This window comes from Dermacentor variabilis, chromosome 5, assembly GCF_050947875.1.
Source record: "Dermacentor variabilis isolate Ectoservices chromosome 5, ASM5094787v1, whole genome shotgun sequence".
NCBI lineage: Eukaryota > Metazoa > Arthropoda > Arachnida > Ixodida > Ixodidae > Dermacentor > Dermacentor variabilis.
The window spans coordinates 46,588,255-46,615,806 of NC_134572.1; the positions used below are offsets into that span (position 1 = coordinate 46,588,255).

The window sequence follows — 27,552 nt, forward strand, 5'->3', positions numbered from 1 at the left end:
TCCCAGGTTATATGTATTAGGCTAGGTATGCCACCGCACCAAGGACAGTTGGCCCTATAACGAGTGGGATACATGGCGTTTAGCAATTTTAAATGGGGAATACCCCGGTCTGTATTTTACGCCAATCGGCAGCCTCTTCCCCGTTAAGTTGTGGGTGAGACGACGGGTATTTTCTGCGGACTCTGCGCTGATGAGCAAGGATGTTTTTGGCATTTAAATTTGTGGAATTTTGTGAGGGATAGTGCGGGTTGTTGGGGTTAGAAGAGGACGCCGTCGCTCGGTTAGTGAACCCACGAGCTAACGCGTTAGCCTTTTCGTTCCCCTGTACCCACGCGTGGCCCGGGAACCAGAGTAGGCGATGATGGTGGTCGAAGGATTTGGGAATTATCGCGAGGCTAGCCGCAGTCACGTGCCCCTTGAGAAACATGCGACATGTCTCCTGGGAGTCCGTGACCACGACCGACTCCCTTTGCGAACGCTCCGCGTGAGCGAATGAGATCGACACTGCTAATATTTCAACCGAGGTGGGGGATCCCGCCGTGGCCGACGCGGTAATTTGCTGTTGGCTGATCGCGTTCACGACTGCCAGGGCGTACCTCCTTTGGTAGCGCTGCCCAGTCGCTTCTGCCTACATAGCTGCGTCCGTGTAGTACGTTATTAGAGTACGCTGTTCAATGTGTTGTGCGCGTGCTTTGCGTCGTTCTTTGTTGTACTCGGGATGGATATTCAGAATGCATTCTCTCGTCGCGAATCAACCAGCCTAGTCAGCCACTCTTACTGATGTGTTCTCATTCGTCTACGACGCGCTCAAATTTTCAATGCCTTGTATAATGGGAATGAACGAAGTTCCCAGCAGTTAAGGAAGATTTCTTCGCGTGACCGGCGAAATAAAGACAGTGGTGACTGCCTTTGGTTCTTTGCGTATATATTCGAGCCTGCCCTGCTTTATTCGTAGCGCTGCGTTCTCAGTTTGTATCCCTATGCGTCAGCCTGTGTGTCGATTTCTTGGAGTCAACTTCAAACGTTGCAGGGAACGCACGTTGCCGTTCTAACATTTAGTTACGTGCACCGCACTTCACGCCCCGTACAAAGGTAGTGCTTCGGAGATATCAAACACTAACGCTGGTTCCTTTGTCGCTGGCTCCTTTGAGCACTTGACCAGGGCTGGTATCTTTTTTTTTATATTGCAGTGCTATATGGGTGGGTATTCTAAACCGAGCGTTCCTTCTCCTTGTCCCTTGCGCCACGTTCGCAGATGATCAATGCCCGAGAAAACATGTTGGAACGTTATGAAAAGCAATAAATTCTAACGATTTGTCTTCCGCTCCTACTGATGCGATTGTATTGAAGCAGGGACCTTCGGCCCAATGAACATACCACGCGCGAATTTGACAAAGAGGAAGGTAAGGGTGCTGCGCACGCGCCAGCTTGTACATGCCATCGATCGACGCCCTAGGTCATCGCTGACGCTCGACACTCTTAGTGCTGGAATTTCTGCTTCCTGAGAAGATAATGTCTTCTGCACCATGGCTGCAACTTGTGTTGCTGGCAGTCTTGGGCTCCGCTACCGCACCTGCTATACGGACGGACCAGATAACGCCAGGGTTCCCAAGCCATGATTCGCACTCCCCGTACAACCTAAGTCATAGCCTCCAGGCGGACGCACAACTGGAGCAGCCGGCCAACAAACTCAACGCTGCCGAAGGAGGCAACACGAGCGGCGTCTTGAGCCTGCTTCCCAGGCGTCAGCTGCCCAAGTCCAGCAAAGTGGTGCTCAATGGCGACCACCGTTCGACGGCCGACGACGATGCCAGCGCCACAGACCACACTGCGGGCATGAGTGGCCTGGACATTATGCGCCAGTTTTTCCACACGGACCAGGTACGTAAGTCTTTCTTTTTTCCTCCAATATTGACTCGAAGGCGTCGTTTCATTGCCTTAGACATACCTTGCCAAGCAGCGGGAGGAGACAGCTTGAGAAAAAACGACCACGGCGCAGGGGGGCCAAGGAGCGAGAGAATAAACCTTCATGAAAAAGATGGCTCAGTGGCCCAAGCAGGGTTCAATGGTGCGGATAATAAAATAATCAAAGAAATATTTTTAGATATCTGCACGTTCATAACCTGCTGGTCAAGCCAGCTAGCCCCGCGCACCAACTCCCATAAAGAGTTGATAATTTGCTGGGCGTCGGCGTAAGGGGGTGGCGTGGTCCATGCCTCCAGTGTGGTAATGCCACGTCTCTTGTGTTTCTCTCTTAATATCGTGAGACCGGGACCATCCCACAGTAGGCGCCTCACTGTTGAACGAGCACGATGTCGCACGTGTTGCACACGTCACTGGCCACGGCATCACATTCGCCTTTGTCTCTTCATCCTGCTCGTTGTCCAGGCGTTGCCTCTGAGGACCTCGCGTCTTCCTTGAAGCGGCGTGCGTGCGCCACTTAGCCAGGACACGTCTTCGATGAGCGCTGCGCCCGTCCTGGCCTGGAGAGATGATGTGAACAGGCAGCTGGCCAACGGGGTAGAGCGCGTCTATTGAGGCGCAGGTAGTATGCGAAGCCTCTAGCTAGGCCAACCTCTCAAGTTGCTATTACGCATACTCTATCTCAACGGGTTTAATTATGACGCTGACACCGAAACTGAAGCGCAACTCAACAGAAACCATCGTAACCTTAAGGCCAACGCCAGCGTACACCGTCACGTGACAGTTTTGTTAATGACACAATGGTGGCTTTAATTCACAACGACGCGCTTGCCAATTATTGTGCTGCCACCTGTAAAGTTCACTTACTGCAGCTTCATTGGTGACAATAGGTGGAACTCCACAAAGCCTCAGCTTGTCTGTCATGTCCTGCTTTTGTCATAGTTCTTAGCGCCTCTCTGATGAATCACTTGCACCTTTGTTGAGGCCCGGCGTTGTGGCTTAGTAGACATGGTGTTGTGCCGCTAAGCACGAGGTCGCTGGTTGAATTCTCAGTCGCAGCAGCGACATTTAGATAGGGGCGAAATAAAAAAAACGCGTGTGCCGTGCATTGTGTGCACGTTAAAAAACCCCAGGAGGTCAAAGTTATTTCGAAGTCCCACACTATGGCGTCCCTCATTATAGGATCATGGTTACGACGCGTAACACCCAAGAATTTTTTAACCCTTTGGTAGGTAAGCTCCCCGATACGTATAATAGAGAACTAGTATAGGGAACCTCCGCCTCCATAACTTTTCATTGAAGGGTACAGCAGTGAAGGAGCCACAGTTCCTCAAGTTCGATATCTGTTGTGATGCCTCCTTGATCTCTCATTGCACAATTTATTAATAGTGGATGTCCTTGCCAACCCGGATCAAGTAACAAAAAGAAAGATCATACCTCGAATTGAGCAAAGGGACAGCGAACAATACTACTATATATTGCAAAGCAGTTGTGCGGTAATCAGCAAGCTGGAGGAAGTGTCATCGCAGAAAGTTTTCGAGCTCCATCCTCCAGGACCACGACGACTTTTTATTCAACCGCGAAACATTCTTCCTGGGAAAATCGTGCGGGTTTTCTTTGTAGTTTCGCGCTACTCTAAGGAGGATGACGATTTCCACTTTGACAATACTGCAGTATGCGTATCCTCCCTAGATAGAGCAACTGTTCTTAAAGCATGACCGTTTCAATTGGGGCACCGTGTATACCCATTAAGCATCGCACTGCAGCATTATGTCTACAGGCGCTGCTGCATGGCAACAGCGCGACCCTTTAACGCCTCGTGTGTGCAGTGGAGTGGTAGCAGAACCATGGTGGCTTCATTTTTAGTTCGGCAGGAGATAACGGCTCGTTGCCTATTTGAACCCACCTTTCTCTACAGATCTTTTCTCTACATGACCCTGATCATGTATATCAGTTAATCGAATCCAGTGTTTCAGTTAAGAGTCGTCCTCGATGGCGAAGCTCGTTGTAATCAGTTCTCAGTTTCAATGAAGATTATGATGAGAAATTACCTTTTACAAAACATGCTGTTAACTCGTTCGTTCTGGGCAACACCACGTAATTTGTTTATTCAGTAAGTTATGGGGTCTTACGTGCCGAAACCACTTTGTGATTATGAGGCACGCCGTAGTGGAGGAATCCGGAAATTTCGACCACCTTTAACGTGCACCTAAATCTAAGCACTCGGGTGTTTTCGCATTTCGCTCCCACCGGAATTCGGCCGCGGTGGCCGCGATTCGATCCCGCGACCTCGTGCTCAGCAGCCCAACACCATAGCCACTGAGCAACCATGGCGGGTGTTTATTTAGCAAAGTCTAAGACATTGATGCCTACCTCGTAAGCCTCACGCTAGCAGGCCGTTCAAACAATGTTTAAAAATGAGATCGTGCGTATCTTCAGGAGCCCAAACGTAATACCTCACAATAATAAATTCCAAAACGCAATGTGTCATTCCATAAATCAGCAGCATTTCCTCGCAGGTTTTACGTGAACACTATTAGGTCTTCGCATTGGCCGACTGAACTATAGCGTTTACCTTGTCCTGTAAGCTACAAATAACGCTACTGTAGAAGTAGGCAACACGTCATGCATACTGATGGCTAATTTTTTCTCGCCGTACATGAGGTCCTGCTGATGTATAAATAATTGTTGCACACAGCTCAAATGTTAGTGGTAGGTCCACAGCCTCGTCGACAATACCTTCATTGTTTTGTTTGTGCGCTGCGAATATACTGATTCGAAATAGTTAGGTAGCTGTTAAGTGCAGCTGACTGCTTGGGTATATGGTCAATATTAATCCGCTGTACACAAAGCAGGCAAAATTTACTTGAACAGTGCTTTCAGTGTCCTAGTTCGTGCTTATTCACTTCTTGCTGCACATTTAATTCAAGATTTGTTGCCCGAAATACTAAGCCACCAAGAGTAAAACTGGTGACTGCAGGACGAACAGTGCATACCTACGTAATATTGCGTAATGACGAGTTCAGACATAACGTTGGTTAAATTTCGACTTCGAGATTTTGCGGGATATTGACAAGTCTGCGAAAACTATTGTTAGATTTCCATAGAATTCCTTGTCGCTTCACTGTTGACCTTCGGCACTTTTGTATTAGTAACATTCGAATCAATTCAACCTTTATGCGCGATGATGGTTCGCAGGTGCTCATCTACATAGCCTGCTCGTTTGCGCTGACGCTTCTGGTGCTTGTCTTCACGTTGGTGACTGTGTACGGTGGCCGACGCTTCTTGAGTTCGGACCGGTCAGCGTCAAGCGCTTCGTGGAGGCGATTTGCCGAATCGTACCCGCTTATGGACCGGCGTCCCTTGCTGGTCGACCAGAGCTCAGTGACGCAAAGGTTGCTCGACAGCTCCGATGATGAAGACGAGGAAGAGTATGTGGCTGTTCACAAAAACGAGGAGGAAGTGAACACCAGCATGACACCCCAACGCGAACTCGTTGAACACAGAGCACGCTCTGTCGGGTACGCCCCATCTGAGATCAGCGAGGGGCCGTGGTCGGCGAGATGGTCGCTACCGGGCGGTACGTGTCGACCATTTCAAATGCGAGCAGATCAGTGTGCGCTAGAGCAGGGGTAGTAGACTGGAAGTCACTATTCAGGTCACTTTCGAGAGGGAGGAACTTTGGGCCATTTGGTCCGACATGCTTAAAGAGGAAAAGAACCGTGACTTCTCTCTGAAGATCTCTGAACACCTCTCTGAAGATCTCGTCTTTGCGATGTCAGGTGGGCAAACGCCAACACGAAGAAAATAGCAATAAGTTCTTGCTCGGAAAGTAGTTGAAGCGATGAGGCTAGCGCAGAAGCCACATTTTCTCCTCCGCAGATTCAGATCTCGTCCTGTCCACTCCTTCGTCTTACGTCCCTTCCGAAGTCATGGTTCTTTTCATCTTTAAGCATTTTCAATTCACGCACGTTAATTGACTAAACCAATAAGAGTAGACACGGCCAAAGTAAATTGTGAACCGGAAAGTAACCCCTGACCCTGCCACTTTCTAGCAAAAGGGCAGCAGAAGCATCTTTCACGTCAACGACAGACCTTGCCTGTACAGTAGAGTCAGTGTTCTGAATGTCACTTAAGGAATACACACTAATGTAATTGGTTCAAAAAGTGGAACCAAAGCTGCCTCTCAGCTCTGTGGTTTTGCGGTACTTTTTTACGTTGGACAAGAGAACGAGGAATGAAAGTGAGAGTTCGTGCCCTGTGCGAGAGGTTTGCACAGTCAGAGGCGGTTCGGTAACGCACTGAGTGTGCTGAGAGGTCACTAGATTAACTGTAGATATATTCTTATACTTTGGAGTGGCACTGCATCCTGCCTTGTAACGCGAATTCATCTGAAAGTATACGGCATCACGTGAAAAGTGAAGTTTCTTTTCTGAAGACTGTTTTTACTACAATAAAATCGATCGCTCTTTGTTTACTCTCAATGTCCATTAGTCTAGTGCGTCATAACTATATGCATTTCATGAAAGCCCCCGTTGAACTTATCGTGAGTGACACAGGCGTTAAGTCCGTTAAGTCGAAAAGAAACAAAGTAACAGTGGAACAAAGGCATATTTTAATTCTGAGGCAAGCTTTCTCGTGAAACCATTTCAGCAAGCCATCTGGTAGTAGGTATTTATGTATACAGGTCCTGATGCTGGTAGTTCTGAGGAGATACCGGCTTTTATAATGCGCGCATGAATCTTTTGAGACTGAGCAAGTTGAAGCTTAACTGGATATTTATGCATCAGTGTGGCATACAGGCTGCAGGAAAAGAACGATTTTTTTTTTGTCTCCACCTAGAGACACACTTTCAAACAAATGGCATAGTACGATGCACTCATGTTATTGAGGCCAGTGCCATTAAAAATACTTAGCCTTTACGAGCAAACCACAAAATGATTTAGCTTTCTCCGACTTTTATGGCACTCATACTTGCGCGCCCGACAGTCGGGCGCAAAAAATATCAATAAAGGAAAAAAACAAAGTGGCCGCTGATGTCTGCAATAGCCTTCCGCTATGGCGGGAGCGGAGTAGCTTACCAGCGTAACAGGTTAGCACTGGCTTGTGTACTTCAAGTACGAAAAGCCGAAAAGATGGCCCGTGGTACTGTCCTCGTATTCCAACGTATGCTATATTTACTCCTCTTCAGAGTATGTAAGTAGCTTATACGTTTCTTTTCATCAGCTTTTGTGTGTCACACTGCGCCTTCCGTTTACACATAGCACAGCATATAGTTCTGGGACATTAACGTGGACAGATCCTGGCCTGTGCCTTTTCAACTTTGAGAGGAAATGTACAGGCAACGTTGGCATCGCGAATGCCGACTACATGGCTTGTTGTCACTTGCCTGAAAGCACTAAAAGAAAACCTATCAGGATAACAGAATATTTACTATGGTTTCTCTAATAATAAATCTACAGGCTCAAAAAATAGAGAAAAAGTGTGGCCTAATTCACTAAGCTTTCCGCTCGTAAGGGATCATTGTCATTGGCCAGCCATCTGCGCTAACATGTCCAGTATTAAGAGTGGTTTAATTTTCTCTTACGAACAGTTCCAGCATAAGTTCTTTTCTTTTTTTGTGTGTGTGTAAATACAGGCTTCGTTTTTGAGGGGCCGTATGGGTGAGTTCTTTCTTATTTCCGGTGTTCACAGTGGCCTTAACTTATCCCATCCTGTTTTCAGACCCTCCCCAAGTCATAATAAAAAGCAAACAAGGTGTCAAGCGGGTAAGTGGAGAGAAACGTATTATAGGCATGCTTAGCGTTTCGCATTTAGTTTATTATATAAGAGTACTGCGGGTAACTATATTAAAAGCTACATCTTTTTCCCCTTACTCATGTTACGGGAGTCTCTGCTATAGTAAAAGCTAAACATCGTCTTTGCGATCGATGAAGCCTATATCGCCTGAATATCGCGTTTGCCGTCAACTTTTATGGGTTGCCTGCAGATATGGGCGTATTGATGCTAGAGATTTCAACAACGCGGCATCTAAGGTGCCTCGTAAGTTTTTTTTTTTTTTTACGTACAGCCTGTGTACAAATATAAAAATAAACTCAGATCTGCTTAAGCCGCTGTCCGGAAGATCACGTTGACATGCTTGCAGGAGATTTCTTTGTGTTATGGTTAAACGACGTTGACCAACCTGCCGACATTGCCAAAAGGCTTAGTCATGAAAACAAGTGAAAATCACAGATAACAAACTCGCACATACGAAGTGTTTTATTTCAACGGAATTTTAATACCCACATGTAATCTATAACGCATTCTTGCTTTTTGAGCTGGATTATTCGATGATGCGGATATTGCGTGCGCAATAAAACGATATCAGTTGAGTAATTAGGGAAATTTCACTTTTTAACGTATGACCTTATCACTTTTAACGCCCATATTTCAAATTGTGCAGAACATTTTGAACTACCACAAACTCTTAAGAAATGGCGTCGAAGTTCACTTGGGAAACTCTGCGAGCTAGTCAAATGTTTATTTAAATTTATCATGCAAGTAATGTCCACCTCTTGGAGTAATCCAGTTCAAGGGATAGGAACGCGATGTCTGTTACACACTTATTAAGAATTTCCTTTGTCTGTCTGGCTGTAAATATAGTGCAGTTCTGTTTGGAGCCCATTCGTTGATGTGCACCTTTATCGCATTTCACGCCACGCATGTCCCGGCAGCCCATCGAGGTGTTCCCGAGTCGACTGCTGGAACTATGCAACCAGGACGCGCCGCTCACTTTCCTCGCCTTCCTGCCGAACGGGTGAGCCGCTTATGACCACAGCCGCTGTCGGGGAGCTCTAATATATCGAGTCTCGGGCGTACGATAAAGAATTCTATGCTGCCCAAATTAATTAGGAATCATGCACTAATTCGCCTCCGTAATACCTGCGTTGCTTCGAAACGTTAACCACATCAATCGGCCAACCCATCCGCACAGTGAGGGTTGATTTAGGCCGACCACTAAGGGCAGCGCTGGATTAAGGGGAGGGGGGGGGAGCTAAGGGGCTGCAGCCCAGGGCCTCACCTCGGACAGTAGGAGAAGGGGGCCCATTTATTCTAACCTGCTTAGTATATGGAACCATGGGCAACGGAACTTCGAGCGACATGTGTGAAGCGAGAAAACCAGAACGAGCAGACGGGGCCCCCCGCCTAATGTAACAGCATGCGCTTAGCCTCTGACCATTTGGGGAGAGCTTGTCGAGCTGCAAAAACAGGAATCCCCCACCACCCCGGCGGGGCCCTCTTTCTTACGAAGCGAGGTGGGTTTGCTTGGAAGAGCTTTCGTGGTTTCCTGTCAGTCCGTCTGTCCAGTGATGTCTGGAGAGGAGGGGCAAGGGGGAAACACCTAAAACATGCAATGTGGGATGAGGACCTCAATCTCCCTTGCCCCTCGTCACCACCACGCCGCCCTCCGCCTCTCAAATAGTTCCGCCGCTGTCCTTCTCATAGAAAGGATGTGCTGCAGTACCCAACAGTGCCTCCCATTCGACTTTTCTTAACCGTTATGGTGATTTGGGCGGGGGAGGATGAGTCGGATAGCAGATGACGATGAGTCTGATGGCAGAGTCTAGGCAGGAAAGGAAAGAAGACGTCACACGTGCAATGTTCACTGTTTGGGCTAGGGTTGTGGAAGAATAAAGGGGGAAGTTGGAGAGCTGGAGACAAAGGCCTGTCCCCAGGGCCCATTCCTGCCTAGTGGCTGCCGAGCACCCTCGCGCGCGCTCGACGGAAAAAGTAGGTCAGACTGGCCGCCGAACTTAGAGAAAGAAGTAGAAAAAGATGACTCAGAGGCGACGGAGTGCGCGTAACTTCGCCCGTGCTAGGAGTTGCCCTCTCCCCTTCGTTCTCGCACTCGACGTCGACGGGGCGAAAGAAAAATCGAGAACCTCCCGAACAGACGATTGCTCCTAGCCAATAGGAAGACGAGACCGGAACGGGAGAAGGAGTGAGTTTGTACGGCGGAGGAAATTTGTACAAGGAACTCTATGCGTATGTGAACGCCTGCTTTGACGCTCGTAACAGACAGACGTGGCGCGCGTCTATAAAAGGAAGTTGATCGCGGGCTGCGATTCAGCCCCGAGCCGCCGGTTAAGCTTGCATAAGCCCGCTTGCTGAGGAGCTCCCGGGGGACGCACCACTCTCGGCCAACCACGGACCATCCAGGCAGCGTGCGCCAGTCATCGGAACGGCTACTGTTTGACACCTGCGGTCGCGTCGGACTGACAAAGTGCCCGGTGAATAATTAGCATCTATTCATGCGAAAATGCTCGGTCGGAAGCATCAAAGTGGTGCGTCTGAGCGAAAGGCGAAGTTAGAAAGAGAAGAGCGTGAAAAGAAGCTACCAAATATGACAAAGTAGCTAGGAATGCAGCTTCCGCGGAGCAGTATGATCGCTCTACCCAGAGTCCGTGTCAAACTCCTAGTAGTACCGACTGTGCTTCTGTGGAGGACTTGCCAACTCCATCACCACGGTTTCCTGGCAAGAAGCAAGGCTTGACTCATCTTGGTTGTCTAGATCCTGTGAAAATGGTGCCAACGTCGGTCATCCATATTTCTGAGCAACCGACGCTAACCGAGCCCTGTCCTGTTCCTGAGTCAGCAACGTCTATGCTACTTGACCGGGCCCCTGCCACAGAGCTCCAGGTGTCCGGTCTGCCACGTCCGATTTTTACTACTGCTGATAAACAGGTGCCAAACCTCCCTGATGAGCCTCCTTCTACTGACGAGTGCCAGGAAACAACACTCCAAGAACTGACTCACTTGTTTCCTTTTAGTTTGGCTTCAAATAATCATGTTCCCACCCACAAAGTGTGCCTAGAGAGGATGAATGAGATGGCTTCTCGTTGCTGCAACAGAGAAGTACAGACACCCCCGCAGCAAGAGGTACGTTGCGAGATTCTCCGAAGTGACCCTGCTAAGTGGCCGGACGTTATTACTGACAGCTTTCGGAGTGTATGCCTTGAGAAAGGGCCATTGTATTTTCAAAATTGGGCAGAAAATTTTCCGTCTTCCGAAAGGCAATACAAAACTCAGAAATGCTATATGTCACCTCATCTTTTCATGCGAAAGGCTGTAAATGGGGAGGCGTTCGAGCGACACTGGTTAATGTACTCAAGGTCCAAAGGTTCCATTTACTGTTTCAAGTGCAAACTATTTTCGATTTCAAGCAACCCCAGTGCTTTCACCACGCACGGCTTCTCTGACTGGAAAAGAGCAGAAGGTTTGCACACATGAAATAGCGTCGAGCACCGGAACTACGTGGCAGCATGGCTCGCCCGCTCTAACTCGAGCAGCACAATTCACAAGGAGCTGGTTAAGCATCTTGTCACTGAGACCGCTTACTGGACAGAGGTGTTGAAGCGCGTAGTCGTTGTAGTTAAGCTTCTAGCTGAGCGCAACCTGGCGTTTAGGGGCAGTGAGGAGATTTTTGGTTCACCGAGAAATGGCAATTATATGGGAGTGCTTGAGGCCATTGCCAAGTTTGATCCCTTTCTAGAGGAGCACATCAAACGCTACGGGAACAAAGGAAAGGGTCACCCATCGTAACTGTCAGAAACCATTTGTGATGAATTTATCGAGCAGAGGGCAAAGGCTCTCAAGGAACGTCTCGTTGACGAAGTGAAACGCACAAAATACTTCTCTTTAATTGTTTATTCGGCTCCAGACCTTGCTCACGTTGATCAGCTGTCAGTTGTTTTACGACACTGCTTAAATGGGAAAGTGTACGAACGCTTCTTGGATTTGTTCCGATTGAATCGCATACAGTCTTGTATCTTTTCGATACCGTGATGTCCCTCTTGACGACCTATGGCATCTCAATTGATGTTTGTAGATGCCAAGCTTATGAGAATGCGAGTAATATGTCAGGAAAATACAAAGAACTACAAGCGCAAATCAAACACCTGAACGAATTGGCGAGTCTACGTCCCGTGTGCTGGTCATTCACTGAACTTAGTTGGTGCGTGCAGCGTTTACAGTTGCCTTGAGGCAGTCAAATTTTTCACTAATTCAGGGCCTATATGTGTTCTTTGCTGCCTCACCTAAGCGATGGAGGTATCTTATAGACAGCATGGGTGAAACTGGCCAGCAGCTTGTTTTGGAAAGTCTCTCTGAGACCAAAATTTCAATATACGCAGACATCTGTGTCTGGACTTCGGTAGTCACACGTCCACAGATACTTGCACGGCTTCAAAGAGCGGATACTTTGACAGCGAGCTACTTGTGTGAACAAGGTCTCAGCATATCACCAGAAAAAAAAATGCGCACTAGTGGCATTTACTCGCAAACCAATGACGCTTTATGTCATCTCAATCAATAGGCAAACTATTTCCTATGTCAGAACCCACAGATTTCTTGGCGTAATTATCCACCGAGACCTCTGTCGGAGCCCACACGTAGCCTACATGAAACGGCGCCTGACAGCAACCTCCCAGTTGTTCAAATACTTGACAGGAAAGACGTGGGGGATGTCAGTAGATGCAACGCTAAAACTCTACAGAGCTTTCTTTCTCGGTTTTTTAAGATATAGTCTACCTGTACTGAACAACACCTGCAAGACAAATCTTTGTGTTCTGCAGGCAGCACAAGCTCAAGCACTCAGAGTTTGCCTTGGTTTGCCCACATGCACGTCAACAGATGCAACTGATGCGATTGCTCGGGACCATCCAATGCAAACTCACATTACGATGGAAGCCCTGAGAACGCACAACAGACATTTTGCACGTGCCCCCTATTACCACCTTGCAACACTACCTTCAGACAGGCACCAAGCATCATTCTCTAAATGTATCGTCAAGTACAACGACAAACTTCTCTTGGACTTCACCACTGCATCTAAACCATCGATACCTCCTTGGTGTCTTGTCAGCGCCACAGTCCGTCTCAGCGTACCAGGAATCGGGAAAAAGTCTGAGCTGTCGTCGCCTTTGTTGAAACAATTGTATCTGCTTCTTCTGCACGAGAGGTACGTGGACATTGCACATATTTATACTGATGGTTCCACAAACATCCAGTGTTCGTCCGCCGCTGTGGTCGTCCCAGCAAGAGCTATTACCATCAGCTTTAGGACTGGCCACCCAACGACATCGACATCTGTGGAACAAGCTGCTCTTCGCGCTGCATTTTGTTTCGTCAATCGAGAACCACCTCGACAATGGTCAATCTTCAGTGACTCAAAGGCAGCAGCCCTACAATCTGTGCTATCAGGCTCTGCGTCGCGGGCCATTCGAACAGCTCCTGTTCGATATTAGATGCCTACTCCATACATCAGATGAGAAAGGACACCACGTGACGTTTCAGTGGCTGCCAAGTCACTGCGGCGTCATAGGAAATGAAGACGCCGATAAAGCCGCTCGGGCAGCTCTTGAAGACACACAGGAAGAGGCCATACCACTTTCAGGGTCCGACGCAGCCAGCAGACTTCGAGTGTTTGCACGAGAGATCACGCTTCTCTATGGTACACACCAAGCAGCCAGACCAACCGGAGCAATCGTCAATACGACTTGCCCTCTTTGATGCATCTCTGTATGCCAACTGGACTCCGCCGAAGTGAGGCCACCCTGTTTTATCGCTTATGGCTAGGGGTGGCCTTCACGAGATCTTACTCATTTCGCATTGGAATGGCCGACAACGCTCTCTGCAATGCCTGCCTTTGCGAGGAGACGCTGGAACACATTCTGTGCGACTGTCCTGAATATAATGTTCAGAGACAGTCCCTAGCGTCCGTTCTAGTGCACCTTGACAAAAGACCATCGTCAGTTGCAACTATTTTCACATATTGCCGACAGAAGACATCGCAGCTGAAGGCGACGAAGGGACTACTTCAGTTTATGAAGGAGACGGGCTTGGACAAGTGACTGTGACAGTGATGTTACGTACCGCGCTAACGAAGTGTGTGCTGTGTTATGTGCTCTCTCTATCTCTTCTCCCCATCTTTCATCCCCCCATCCCGCTCCCGCTTGTGTAGGGTAGCAAACCGGTTAAGCTAAACTGGTTAACCTCCCTGCCTTTCCTTCCCCACTTTTTCCTTTCTCTCTGAGGCCAGGTGGTCAAGACACGCTGAATCATGTAAGGCCATTCTGAAAAATTTCAATGCAGTCTTGTGTTGCCTTGAAGCTATATCAAAGAACGAGGAAGAAAACGGTGACACTAGGAACGAAGCGCACTCTCTCTTCAAGAAAATGACAAAACTAGAGACAGCATTCATGGTGATTTTCTGGAGTGATATCCTGGAGTGCTTTGACAAAACGAGCGTAGCACTTCAGAAACCAGGCCTAGACATTTCAACTGCTGTAGACCTGCTGAGCTCTCTAGAAGCCTTTGTCAATTCTTTGCGATTTCTCTTTGATACCTTCGAAGAGAGAGCACGCACGCTAAGTACCAATCAATGTTATCAGGATGAGGACAAACGCATCGTTTTGAGTAAGCACCCGGACGGAAAAATCGATAGTGCGCTACAAGGTAGAAAAAAAGTTTATCGTAGAGACCTACAATGTTGTACTTGACAGTCTAGGCTCTGCTTTGCGAGTGCGAAAGGCTGCCTTTCGAGTGCGAAAGGTTCGGATTCTTAAAATTGCTGAAAGAAGTTGGGAGCCAGGCCTCTCTGCCACAGCAGGCTGAGAAGTTGGTGAAAACCTACAAAAATGAGTTGGAGCCAGCATTTTTCGCTGAAATCGTTCAGTTTGCGAACTGTCTGCACAACTCTGTGTGCCAGGACACGAGTACCCTGGGAATAATGAAGTTGCTGTGGGAAAGAAAGCTTATTAAAGTGTTTCCGAACCTTTCTATATCTTTGCGAATGTACTTAAGCATACCCGTGGTAAACTGTGAGACCGAACGATCGTTTTCCAAGTTGTCGCTGATAAAAATCGCCTTCGTTCGAGCCTCCTTGACAACAAAGTTGAACTCGCTTACTATCATGTCTATTGAAAGTGACCTGCTCCGCGATCTATCGTTCGAATAGACTATATCTGATTACGCCAAAGCGAAGGCGCGGAAGAAGTCATTTTAAAAGAGGGCGTTTGCGCTATACGTGAATAGTTCCAATAAGTTCGTTGTGTCGCCTCCCAGCCACCACGTTGCCAATGAAACGCTGAGCAGTGTAATTCAAGATATGCAAATCTTCGTTATTCGTCTCTTGTTTGTTCTTGTTATATTTAGCATACTTATAAAGAACTGCATATTTGTTGTTTTTGATAGTGCCACCTTTATTTGGTGTCGTCCTTGCATGCCTTGTCTTTAACGAAAATATTTTCAAATAATGGTTTGTAATTACAGTTGGTAATTTTCATCCGTATTCTAGTGCATTTTTATGGTGTTTGTATTTCCTTAAGTATTGTATATATCTACTGCATATTTATAGAGTAACGTGTGTAACGATTACTGCAGTCTGATGCTTGAATTTTAATAAAGAATGCTTTGGATACAACCATGCGTCTCCTCACGGGATTAACCTTAGTGATGCAAAAAAAGCCTAGCTTCAGAAGGATCGACATCTGAGCTGTGTTGTCTTTTCTGCGTTCTTGTTCGTCTTGAGTGCACTAAACTTTTCCTTAAAGCCTAAATTTTGCTGAAAACAGAACGCAGGTTAATCACAAAGTGAACATATGTGTTGGTGTTTACAACAGCACGCGTTTCAAGCAAGTTTTGTTGTTTTCCTTATAATAATACCAATAATAATAATCTCGTTGACCGCACTTCCTTTTTTAATATAGTGGCATTAAAATGAAACATGTCATATTTCCAATAGCGTAGCAGGCGACCGGGGGGTGGGGCCACTATAGGGAAAGGGGGCCTGCATGCTTATTAGACCAGGGCCCACATTTTTCTTAATCCGGCCCTGACTAAGGCAAGTTGAGTGTCAACGCTGTCGGGTCGGGGACTCGCTGGCGGTGCGCATTGCGCAGTCAGCAACACAATGCTGTACTGGCAGTATTTGTCGCCTTGCCTATATGCTGAGTGCCGCTGCCTTTCTGACCTTCCAGGAGTCAGTTCACTGGAATGCGATCTGTCATTGATGATGGGGTTGATTGGTGCTGCGCCAATGTAATTTTTGAATGTGTGTTAAGTGTGGGCAGCCGGTCACGAGTAGAGGCACGCACGCGCGCGACCACACACATGCACACATGCACACGCACATGCGCGCGCACACGCACACACTACACACACACACACACAGTGCAACTGACGGGGCTCTGCTTCGGACCACCATCAGCTGCACTTCGCTCTTTAAAGGGGCAGGACGTGTGTTGAATGAGTTCCTGAACACCTTGCAGCGTGGTCAACTCAGTTTAAATCATGGATCCGGCCCCTCAACCTCAAAGAGGTGCGAAGTAATGCCTGGCGCATTTATCTCGCATTTACCGCTAAATAGCCACTGAATCCTCTCTCTCTCTCTCTTTAGTGTGCGTTCAACAAGAGAGGAACAGAACCCGTTTAACAACACCCTGTTTATCTGGCTTTCACAGGAGCCAGCACCGTTCCAAGTGGATCGCCCATGGCCGCCACAGCGAAGTCTTCCAGGTGGCCTCCCTGCTCAGGCGGACCGTGCTCAAAGTGGTTCCCGTCACGGGAGACTTCACCCAGCAGCAGGTCGACACCATCGCCTCCGCCATCCAGTGCTGCCTGTGAGTTATTGGGAGTCACGTGCTGCCAACGTATACCTGGGTTTGGAGTTTTGCCGTTTTTCAAAGAAAATAGCTAACACTTTATTTATTTATTTATTTATTTATTTATTTATTTATTTATTTATTTATTAACAGCCGTGTTTTGGTGCGGCGTAGCGCGAAGTTAACTAAAGCCGTGATTATATCGGTGAGAAAGAGCAGGGGAAGCCGTTTGTAGTGCCCACAGGTGCGTTCATGTAAATGCAGATTGTGTGCTTCGATTATAAGTGAATAAATATTCGCGTTAAGGGTGAGCGTCATTAAAGCGTTTGGTGGTAAAGAGAATGACGCTGTTTTTTTTTCTGTTCTTGTGTCATAGCTACAAATGCCCTATCAGCCACCATTGCAGCACATTTGTTTTTTTTTTTTCAATTTTACTTGCAGGAGCTGAAGAAGTAGAAATACACTTGCGTAGCATTTCAAGACCGCGATCAAAGGACGAATATTTAATTTTGAAATAATCTGTGCACAAACAATGGCATTAGTTTCTGAAAAATATCGGCCTTTGGTCACCGCGATGTCCTCACCTGTAGCTGTTACTCGGTTATATGCCTGGGCCCTGTGATTGAGTCACCTGGGTTATGCGACAGATTGAGGCACGGTAAGCATCATGGTGGAAACAAAAAAAGTAGGAAGGAGCAATGATCTGAGGCAGCCTAGCCTCGCCAAGGCGACATCCTCTGAAGCTGCCTTGACTTCCTTCGGGGCCTCGCTGCAAGTTGGCTCTTGGGAAGTAGGCCCTCCAAATTTGCCAGACCTTCGATGCATTGTTTGGTCTGTGGTAGCTTTTAGTGACGCTCTCGTACCGATGGGACCCCGCAAACTTCTCTCTCATACTCTCTGCGCTCTCAGCAGCTATAAACTATGGCTTGCCTATCACGTGGTGAGGCTCCGTTTCCCACGCGACTTTCCTTGATAGTTTTTTTAAAGGATTAAGCTGCTTCAAAATTGCCACGTGACACTCTCTCCTATAATCATTTTCCTTCCCCCATGGTAAGCTGCTCCGGAAGTCTCGTGCTCTCACGTGTGAGTCATATAAGCATTTGCCCAAGGAAGGTTCTTCCTAGTACGTCGGTGGCAAACTGCAGGTCTATATAACACACGTCATCTAAAGAGATTGACTTCGCTGCTCGTTGCTGACCTGTGTATCCGTCTTACTTTCCAGGAAACTGAGTACGCTGAAGCATGGAACCCACTACGGAACTCCAAACTTCATCGAGGTTGAACGGTTAGAACATCTTGCTGATTTTCTCTTTGCCGAAGACCCATCAGCCACTGCGCCGAATTATTAAATGGTGGAAGCTGGCATGTGGCGCATGCATTTTCTCGATAGTTCCTTTGGTTGGTAATTGTCCCGACTCTTTCCTGAGGCTCCCACTTTGGATAAAATGTTTGCAAGGAAAGAAATTCTAGACACCATGTATTGGCGATGCTAGCAACGGTGATGCTATACATCGGCGCTAGAAGGTCTATTTGAAAATAACTAATCGCAGATGCACTGAACTGGAAGTGCCATGTTATAAAAAGGCTTACATTCTTCAATTTCACTCAACTATGAATGACACCGTTCAACTATCGACGTACCAACAGAAGTGAACTTTTCTTTTTTCGTTGGACATCCCGGAAATAGCCTATTGTTTCTTTTTTTTTTATGAAACGCATTTGTAAACATGACAAGTGGTGTCCCGTTTTGCGTGCATTTCCGCAGATATAGAAAACAAATGCATCTTTTCCTGCTTCTAACCCGGTCTCTCATCTCTACAAATAAAGTATGCCTAAACACTTTATTCGGGGCACTGATATCTGACGCAGTTTCTATGACTGACCATGTCATAGCTGGAAACTTGCAGGGATCTTTTGGCACGGTCGTCCCTGGAACGCTGACGCAGAACGCAGCTGGTGCAGAGTCGTTATGCATTGCCTTGTAGCTTTGGGAGCGCTATAGGAAACTGTTGAAATCGACTATGCGGTGCTCCTGAATACTCCGTACGCGCATGTGCAGACATGGCACAGATGTCAGTAACAGCGCTAGATTGTTGAAGTTTCACGTACGTGGCTACAGAAGCAGTAACTGCGTATTGCGAGCAGGCAGCCCGGTCTTCAGCAGCGTATACGTGTTACTTCACTCGCCTACAATGAAAGCGGTTAAATATCCTAAGAAGTGACCACCGATATCGCATGCAGCTCGCTGGCGCTTCGCCTTTTGAAGAACCTCGCGAAAACAAACTTGGCTTTCTACCTCGTGGAATATTTGCAGTGGCTTTGCTGCAGCGTGCGCGTGCTGCGCGCGTGCGCAGGATCGCGTGCGTGTTCGACCAGTTCCCGGAGTGGCTTCTGCGCAGCGGCAGAACGGGCGTCGACTCCTCGAGCGAGTCCCTGGCCGAAAGCCTCGCCTCCGAGATGGCCGGTACGGGCGGCAGCCCCGACGCCTCCGATTTGCTCGCGGCCTTCCGCCGATGGAAGGGTACACATGCTAGGGACTTTCCTTGACTAGAGATAAAATACTATGTTCCCTCGTACATGTTTTTTTTTAGGAATCATGCATAATCCAACGGAATGCTACGAAATTCTAAGACTGCAGTCAAGCTTCGTTATAGTGCAACGAGTTATAACTATACAGGGTGTCCCAGCTAAGCTTAGCCAGAGTTTAAAAATAGGCTGATGCCACGTCGCTGCACCGAACAAAGGTAATGTTTGCCGTCGATTGGAGATACTCAAAATTTTTTTCCCATTCCGCGTAATTAGATAATTAGTATTACTTATTTAATCAACTTAAATATTATAATTAAATGAACAATGCCAATGAAGACACAGCTTTCTGTTGCTCAATACGTGCTACATAATGATGTTTTTCCGAGTGTGAAAGAAGCCCGCAAATGCACGCAAAATTGCCGCGCGACTCGCCGCTTGAGGTATTTTGCGTGTATTCGCCGGCTTCTTTTACGCTCCTAAAAACACTTCTATGTAGCCCGTCTTGAGCAACAGAAAGCTGTATCAGAAGTTTTTCAGGTTGCTCTACAATTTTCTCATTGACACTTCTCATTTAAATATAATATTTGAGACGTTGATTAATTTATTACTAATCATGTAATTAGGTAGAATTAAAAAAAAATAATCTGAGTATCTCCAAGCGACGGCAAACAAGGTTACCTTGGTTTTGTCCAGCTACGTGGCTTTCGCATATTTTGAAGCTCTGGCTAAAGTTAACTGGGACAGCCTGTATAAAGAATACAATGAAGTAATCGTCATTGCCCTAGAAGTTCACACAGAAACGCATGCATTTTAAAATCCTGTTTTAATAAAGCGAAAACTTTATTAAATGAATAAACCAGCTTTTCTTTTCCTTAAGATTGCAAATTTACTGATAATTTCATGCCAATTAGGACCTAATCCGCTGGCGCGCAGCGCTGGTTATAGGTTGTAACTCGTTTGATGGAACAGTTCAAAACTCTCCCTTGCGTTCGCTTACCTGGCAATGCACCAAACTGGCTTCTCTTCCGATTCGGCGGCTGAAAGGGAGAGAAACCATTCGAATGAAGTATGGCTCCCCCTTCTGCTTCGTTACAGGAAGTGTTTACTGCACACTATTTTGCTTAGTTGCAGGAGAGAGTTTGACAATAACAACGTCAAGAGTAGAAACGGAAATGTCTTGCTGAGGCGTAAAGGGTCAGCCGGGGCATAACATAAGTCTTGCGAGCCGTATGGCTATGTCGAAAGCAAATAATATATATGGCATGCTAAGAAGCGGCGATATATACTCTCATGTACGTACGCAACAAATTCTAATCAGACTTTATGCACATTTTTCGAAGTATACGCCCAACAGTTATTCTAAAGAGAGATAACTAGAATCCAGCTACGTAAACCAGGATCCACTGCAAGACTATCTCAACCGTGCCGCATGAAACAGTTAAAATATTTTATTATGCTGAAGAAAGACCGATATTTTCCTGTGATCTTTATCGTGACGGCAAGTGATTCGTCACGAATAGTACAAGAGGGTTTCGAGAAACAGGAATCTTACCTTGATCGCTACCAGTGGTTTGTTGAGAAACAACTGCGGGTTCATGTCCCAGTTGTCTTGGTTATTCCGGTCATAGGAGATAAATTGTTTGTAGTTTGCCATTGTCCATTCTATATATATATATATATATATATATATATATATATATATATATATATATATATATATATATATATATATATATATATATATATATATATATATATATATATATAGTACCTATCTACACCGTACTCCAATCGCTTACGGTATGCTTTCCTAAAATAAGCACACCGAGCTTACCACGCAGGAAGGAAAAGGAGGGAGCATAGGAGGGAACGTCACGTGGCAGTTTTGAAGCAGCTTAATCATAAAATGTCTAAGTTTCTCTGTCGGCGACGTGCATCACTTGTGTAATCTTATACATGTTTTCGTCGGTGGCCTTAATATCGTCGTGACATTAAATACTAAATTGATTTGCTCTAACATCACGTGCTATGCTAAATGGCTATAATACCAATCATTTAACCTCATTTGCGTTCGCAGTTCTGATTGGTCATTTGCCCACCAGCACGCTCTTGTGCTTCTTAGGAAACACTGTACTCTTGCTGTCATTTACGCTAGCTTTCACCTATGATTTTTGTTTTGCTTTTTTTTTCACTATTCTCGCCTAAATCACACGTAGTGGGCTATATGCAGACAAAATGTTATAGTACCTTCAGTTACTCTTCATATGTTGCATCCTCTTTGTTTCAGGCACAAATCAATGTTGCATAACACAGCACTTCATTGTGTTCGAGCTAAGTTACGCAGGAAAGCCGCTCTCGCGGATAACGGTGAGTGCAAAGGCCTAAGTGGTGCTTGCGAAAGGGTAGCTTTCTTGTTTTTTTTTAATGCTTATCATTATGTGGTCAATCGGTAGAAAAATTCCGTGTGAAGCCAGATCACCACTTTCCCAATACAGGGGGATAATAATGTGTAGTTTAAGCCCATTGTGCGCGCGGTTGATAGCTGCCATCTGGAGCACAGTGACAAAAAGACCCATTGTCCGCAATATTAATGGGTGCCCGGGCGCAAAAAAGAAAAAAGAAAAATGTACGAGCCTGCCCACTTTCGCCGTTCCCCATACACTATGAGCAAAAAGGAGGCGTTAAACATAGGAGCACATGGATGCAAATAATTACATTGCCGAACATATGAATTCCACACATCGTCTACCGTTACTAATGTTACGCATATCTTTGGCAGTTACCGTTCAGGGACGTTCTGCTTAGTTTGCTTGTTCGATGCCCGGCGCGGCCTAACCAACGCGTTCATGCCGTCATACACAGCAGAGGGCGAACGGCGTCACGTGCATGCGTAATTAATGCACGAGTGGCGCATCTTGTCGCGTTGGGTCCCTTTTAGTCACCGTCCATCTTCCCTGGGCGTGTGTTTATCAAGGCGTCCCATACTGCTTACTATTCCTTTTTCGTATAGGCTTAGGCGTTTCTGGCCAAGCCTCGTGCATATATAAATAACCCGTGCTACATCAGCGTCAGTGTAGCCCACAAAAACATTATCACGCATAACGCATTCCGCATCGCCACCACCGAATAGACTGTTCCGCATATATCTGCAACAATTGACATTCAGTGAGGTACCGCTTTTTTTTTTTGTTTTATCCATCTGCGCTTCGAAAACGGGCGTTTACGGGCACTTACATTGTACTCCTTGGTGACAGTGGTTGCTTGTGGTTAAGGAGGGCTATGCTTTGTTGTTGTTTTTCACAATTACTTGGGGTGCGCGCGTGCGTGCGCCATTTACATACGTTTGTGTTGCAGTTGCGGCGCTTGTCGTACGGATTCGTCTTCGCAAAAAGTGCTCACGATAGAAGCGTTCGTAAGATAAGGTGCCAGCCCATCATGATAGCGGACATGTCCATAGCAAAGGATTATCTAGAACAGCACTTACAATCAAATTGAAATTTTTGCGTAAGATAGTTTTCTACTAAAGTTATTATAAGTTCTGGGTTCTGGTGCTGCGGCCGTTAGCTACCACGGGACTGATGGTTAGTACACGGATTTGTCTAATCTGCGTGCCTGTGACGTCTGACATTATCGTGGATTCATATAATACGGCCTATCAGCATTTACTGATCTAAATTTGGAAACAGTCTTACATCTTTCTAAAGGCAGAAAGCGAGAAGACTCTACAGGACTTGTTCGGCGAGCTGGTCCATACTGTGAGCAAACGGATCGACTGCGTGGAATTCAAGACAAGGACGTAGTAAGAAACGCGGACACCCGCGTGTCCGCGTCTCTTACTACCGTCCTTGTCCTTACTTCCGCGCAGTCGATTTATTTCTTGGCAAGAAGACGCTCTGCACGTGTACAATCATTGAGAGTTGTTGCATTTATAACACAATATTTTGGTGCAATTGAATCATTTATCAGTCGCAAAGCCCTTTGAAGTTACAAAGACGAAGTTCCCGTCGACACTAACGCCATAGCTCCCTCTAATAATTTTCGCAAGAAACTCTGTGGTGTCCCAACGCAAACGCATGCCCACTAAGACGGTCGCTCCTGCCTCGTGACCACGCCTTTGTCTCCACGGCAGCTTCGCAGCGCGTTACAAGGCCGCAGCCTGATGCAGCAGGCGGCGTGCTGCGTCGCCGTAGCCGAGTGCGCCCTGGGTTTCCGGCACACGGGCGTGGACGCTGACAAGCTGTTGGTGGCCGTGACCGATGCCGCCTGCCTCGAGTACCGGCTGCCGGACAGGACGCCCATCTCGGTCGAGAGCGCTGGTCTGAAGGCGCACTTGGCCGGTTGCCTGTCGTTCGCTATCGACCCAGGCACGTCTGTACAATTTACGCACGACTTCTACTCGAATCAAAACTGTAAATTCTAGGTCTGTTTCAATGTAGTTGCGGCATCCACTAAATCGGTTTTCTGTCTACCATCCACTGAAAGAATTGGGAGTAAACGCCCTTCTCAAGCTCCGTGCTCCTTTTTTTTTTTTTTTTAGACAGAATTGTTAAGTACTGGCTTTCCAGCTGGAAACTCATTCCGTTCGGCTCAGGGGGCGACAATATGGCGCATTATTGAGCCTGAGGTACTCATAACATACGAGCTGGCAATTCATGAACAACGTATAAAGGAACACATTTCTTCAGAGGTGCATCACAAGATGGCGGCATAGTATATGCATAGTAAACGTGTTTTGAACTTAGGCTCTTTCCAGTCTATCCAATTGAGAAATCCCAGATTATTAAGGATTCCAATACATGAGAGCCAGGTGATAGGGTGCGCTATAAACGAGAGCGTCTACGCGGTGAGTTTCACATACGATCCTACCTTCATGTTGAAGACGTGATCCGATTCTCAAGCTTCATGGCGCACAGCGGGTTGCAGCTTCATGCGGCAAAGATTACGCTAGGAAAGCGGTGTCTGTTTCAGCCGTTGTGACGTGCCGCGACGTACCGCACGCTTTGCCGGCTGAAAGAGACATCGCTTTCCTAGCGTTAGCTTCTGCACTCGTCGCAATTCATTCCGACAGCAAGCTGGCCAGAAGTGGGCACATTGGCAGGCGCACGAAAGGAAGGGACGCGCATGCGCAATGCTATGGCTTGGCACCAGGCATCGTGCTCCGTTAGAGGACGCAAGAACGCAGATGGGCATGGCACGCTCGCACGCTCTCACAGATCCCTCGATGCTTTGTACCCGCCTGTACACGTAGATTGGAAAAAAAAGAAAAGGGGGGGGGGGGGTTCAACAGGTTAAGACACGTGAGCACAGGTAGGTTTGTAGGCTGCCAACAGAACTCAGTACGACAGCAATGTTTGAGTGTGGGCAATGTGCGAGAGCGGCAACAACTTCATTGAGTGCGACAGCAATGTTTAGCGCTGCGCTTGAACTTCTCGGACGGTGCCTCCCCCCCCCCCTATCCCCTATACGCGGGTCCGATTAACGTGGGCGCGACATACGTGGATGCGCCAAAATTTCTAGAACGCCTAAAACCTTTCTTAACACTCCGGGTAGCGCCTGTAATGACGTCTCACAGGTACCACTGCGCTCTCCAAAAAGAGCACCCCGGTGAAAAAAACAACTTTCAGATTGTGAGCACATATTCTTTTTCGCCCTTCTTTATAGTGTTCGGAGATTTAAGCTAAAAGCTTGCGCTGTGAATGTTGTGTTCCGTGGCATTTGCTTGTGAGCTGCCATTCCCAAAATTCTGAGGAATAATTTAGTCAAGAACGTAAGACCTCGTATGAGCAACTTTACCGATTGAATAGTTTATGAATATAACCCTCATATACGACATGAATAAGCATATAGTACACAGATACCTAGACATATGCGGATCCTCAAGGCGACGACGACGATGAAAAGTCGGTTGGAGTGTCCATATCATTGAATGAAAAAACAACTCATCACACTCAGCCACCCCGTCTTTGTTCCTGTGTGGCCAGCGCAATTGGTTTGCCGGTGTCATGATAGGACCACTATTGGAACACGGAGTGCAAACAGCATGGGTTAAAGGCGCATTTCACATGACGTCAAAGTTGCAGCATCCTTGCGTTAACTATGAAGAGCATGCCTAGCACGCAAGTTTGTTATGCCTGTAGCCTCAATTCACGGACTTTGGTCGGTTATATTTTCACCTTTGTGGCCAAGACGCGTCCAGGAAGAAAAGACATAACGTCAAATATTTAGCCAGTCATCACCCTAGACCCCTCCTCCTCATCTGTAGCATGATGATGATGTATGGGGCTTATTGGCGCAAAAGCCAGGGACCTAATACTATTCAGCTGAAGATCGTCACGGATATAGTTGAATTTTAGTGGTTTAGGTAATAGTGGTTCGTAGAAATTCAGCACAAAGCACACAATACGGATTGTGTTTATCAAGAAGAACCAAGTAATGTATAGTGATGTGTGCGTGTGGCGTGAGCCTGTGGGAGAGCTGTCGTCGAATTTAGTTTGCAAGAAAGTGCAAAGTAGAATCTCATTTTTGTTTTTTTCGAACGTTTCTTTTCACACTGACCTACAGGCGCTCGCACTCATTGAAATCGAGTGAAATTTGTTTCTTTTCCCTAAATGTTTTTTTTTTCGTTCGCAGAGGGCAAAGACAACGGCGACTCTGCGTTCAAAGATAACGCAGCTGGCAGCCCTCATTCAGACTGCAGGTACGGCAATACCTCACGTATCATCATCATCATCTCATCATCATCATCATCATCCTCATGGTTACGCCCACTGCAGGGCAAAGACCTCTCCCATACTTCTCCAACTACCCCGGTCATGTACTGATTACTACCATGTTGTCCATGCAAACTTCTTAATCTCATCCGCCCACCTAACTTTCTGCCGCCCCCTGCTACGCTTCCCTTCCCTTGGAATCCAGTCCGTAACCCTTAATGACCATCGGTTATCTTCCTTCCTCATTACATGTCCTGCCCATGATTTCAGCGCTCCCAAGCGCTCCGCGTACAAACGAACATACTATTTAGCCGGGTGTGCTGCCGCTGCGCCTGCTTATCACTATCATGAACCTCAGCGCGGGAAGGGCATCGGTGGCGTCAAACGCACAGCCATCGCCTGCGTCACTGCCCCGTCGACTTTTCAGCAGCAGCACACCCTGCCAGATGCTATGTTCGTTTTTACAAGTGTTTGCTAGCGCTGCAATCACGATGCGCAAGCGTGAAAGTCATGTGGTATTTTCTTTTTTCTTTTTTTGCATTTCGCGGGCACCTGAAATAAACGGAAGAACAGTAATGCCTAATAGTAAGTTAGAAACTGTCTAATCGGACGTTTTGCAAGCTGGAATTTTTCTCCTAACTTGGTTGCTTCACAAATTGGTTCGTTAATCTTGACTAACCATGCAATTAAGCAGAATAAAAGAAATAGTGCGACTTACTCCATACAATAGTCAGCAACATGCATTTAGTTGCGCCGTCTTAGAGTGCATCGTCATATTTTCAAACTCTGGCTAAAGTTAGCTGGGGCACCTTGTATAAGAGTGTAAGGATATGCCGAAAGACTATGTATTGGCAAATTTATAACTTTATGCGAGCCTTCAGACTCCTCATGCATATAGCGTGCAGGCTGTTTAAACAGTCTACATACATTAAAAACAAAAGACGGGTGTAAATGTGCGCACACTTCGTACAGCACCGGCAGCAAAGTGGTTTCCTAAAAAACGCCCGTTGCCTCTGTGCACGTCACGCAGCGACCGCGGGGCTCCCCACTTCTACGGCAACGTGATGTGGCTGGGCGCGGTCGTGGATTGCGTGCTGCAGAAGCTGCGCTCGGAAGTGCCGGAGACTCGTGCCCGCGCCGAGCGCGCCGTCCTCGACGAGTTGGTCTCGTGGCAAGCTCGGCTGCAGCAGTGCAACTGTGCTCGAGAGTTCGTCTCCGCCATGAGCCTCTAGAGGACGCCGCGACACTCCACGTTCGCCCTCAGTGGCCGCATTAAACGCTTCGTTTTTTTTTTGTATTTTTCAGTTATGGACACCACCGCCGCCGCTTTTACGCGTAGCGCAGTTCGCTTAGCAACAACAGCAGCAGCATCGCAGAATACGAAACTATAGCCCAGCTGCAAGATACAAGCACGCTGTATCCCTTCGCAATGCATTTGTTATAGTGCACCAGTGGCGTGGCAGTTATATTGCGGATACTCCACAGCGAAAAGCGAAGCTGTTTGTGGTCTCGGAACAGGCGCGTAGTTAGGATTCCTTACCGGGTTAAGGAGGGTGGGCTTGGGGTCTCAGGTTGCATTTCGAGTGGGGCTATGTTTCCATTATTCCGTTAAGTTTCCCATGCTTGGTGCATAATAATACAAGTATTACCTTGAACAAGCCCTTGTTCTGCCTGAAGGCGTGTTCCATCCTGTACTTCTCTGGGGCGAGCGTTCGAAGGATATGCTCCTGTGTTCATATATAGTG

At 47.1% G+C, this 27,552-nt stretch overlaps 1 protein-coding gene across 1 annotated transcript; it reads left to right on the forward strand.

Moving 5' to 3' along the window:
* Positions 1–1,341: 1,341 nt before the first annotated feature.
* On the forward strand, positions 1,342–27,071 carry LOC142583517 (uncharacterized). The gene is made up of 11 exons (XM_075694005.1): positions 1,342–1,881; positions 5,122–5,503; positions 7,648–7,691; positions 8,640–8,722; positions 16,428–16,586; positions 17,791–17,853; positions 18,923–19,089; positions 21,385–21,464; positions 23,227–23,461; positions 25,728–25,794; positions 26,838–27,071. The coding sequence occupies exons 1-11, from the start codon at positions 1,513–1,515 to the stop codon at positions 27,037–27,039; spliced, it is 1,851 nt and encodes a 616-aa protein (XP_075550120.1). The 5' UTR covers positions 1,342–1,512; the 3' UTR covers positions 27,040–27,071.
* The last annotated feature ends 481 nt before the right edge of the window (positions 27,072–27,552 follow it).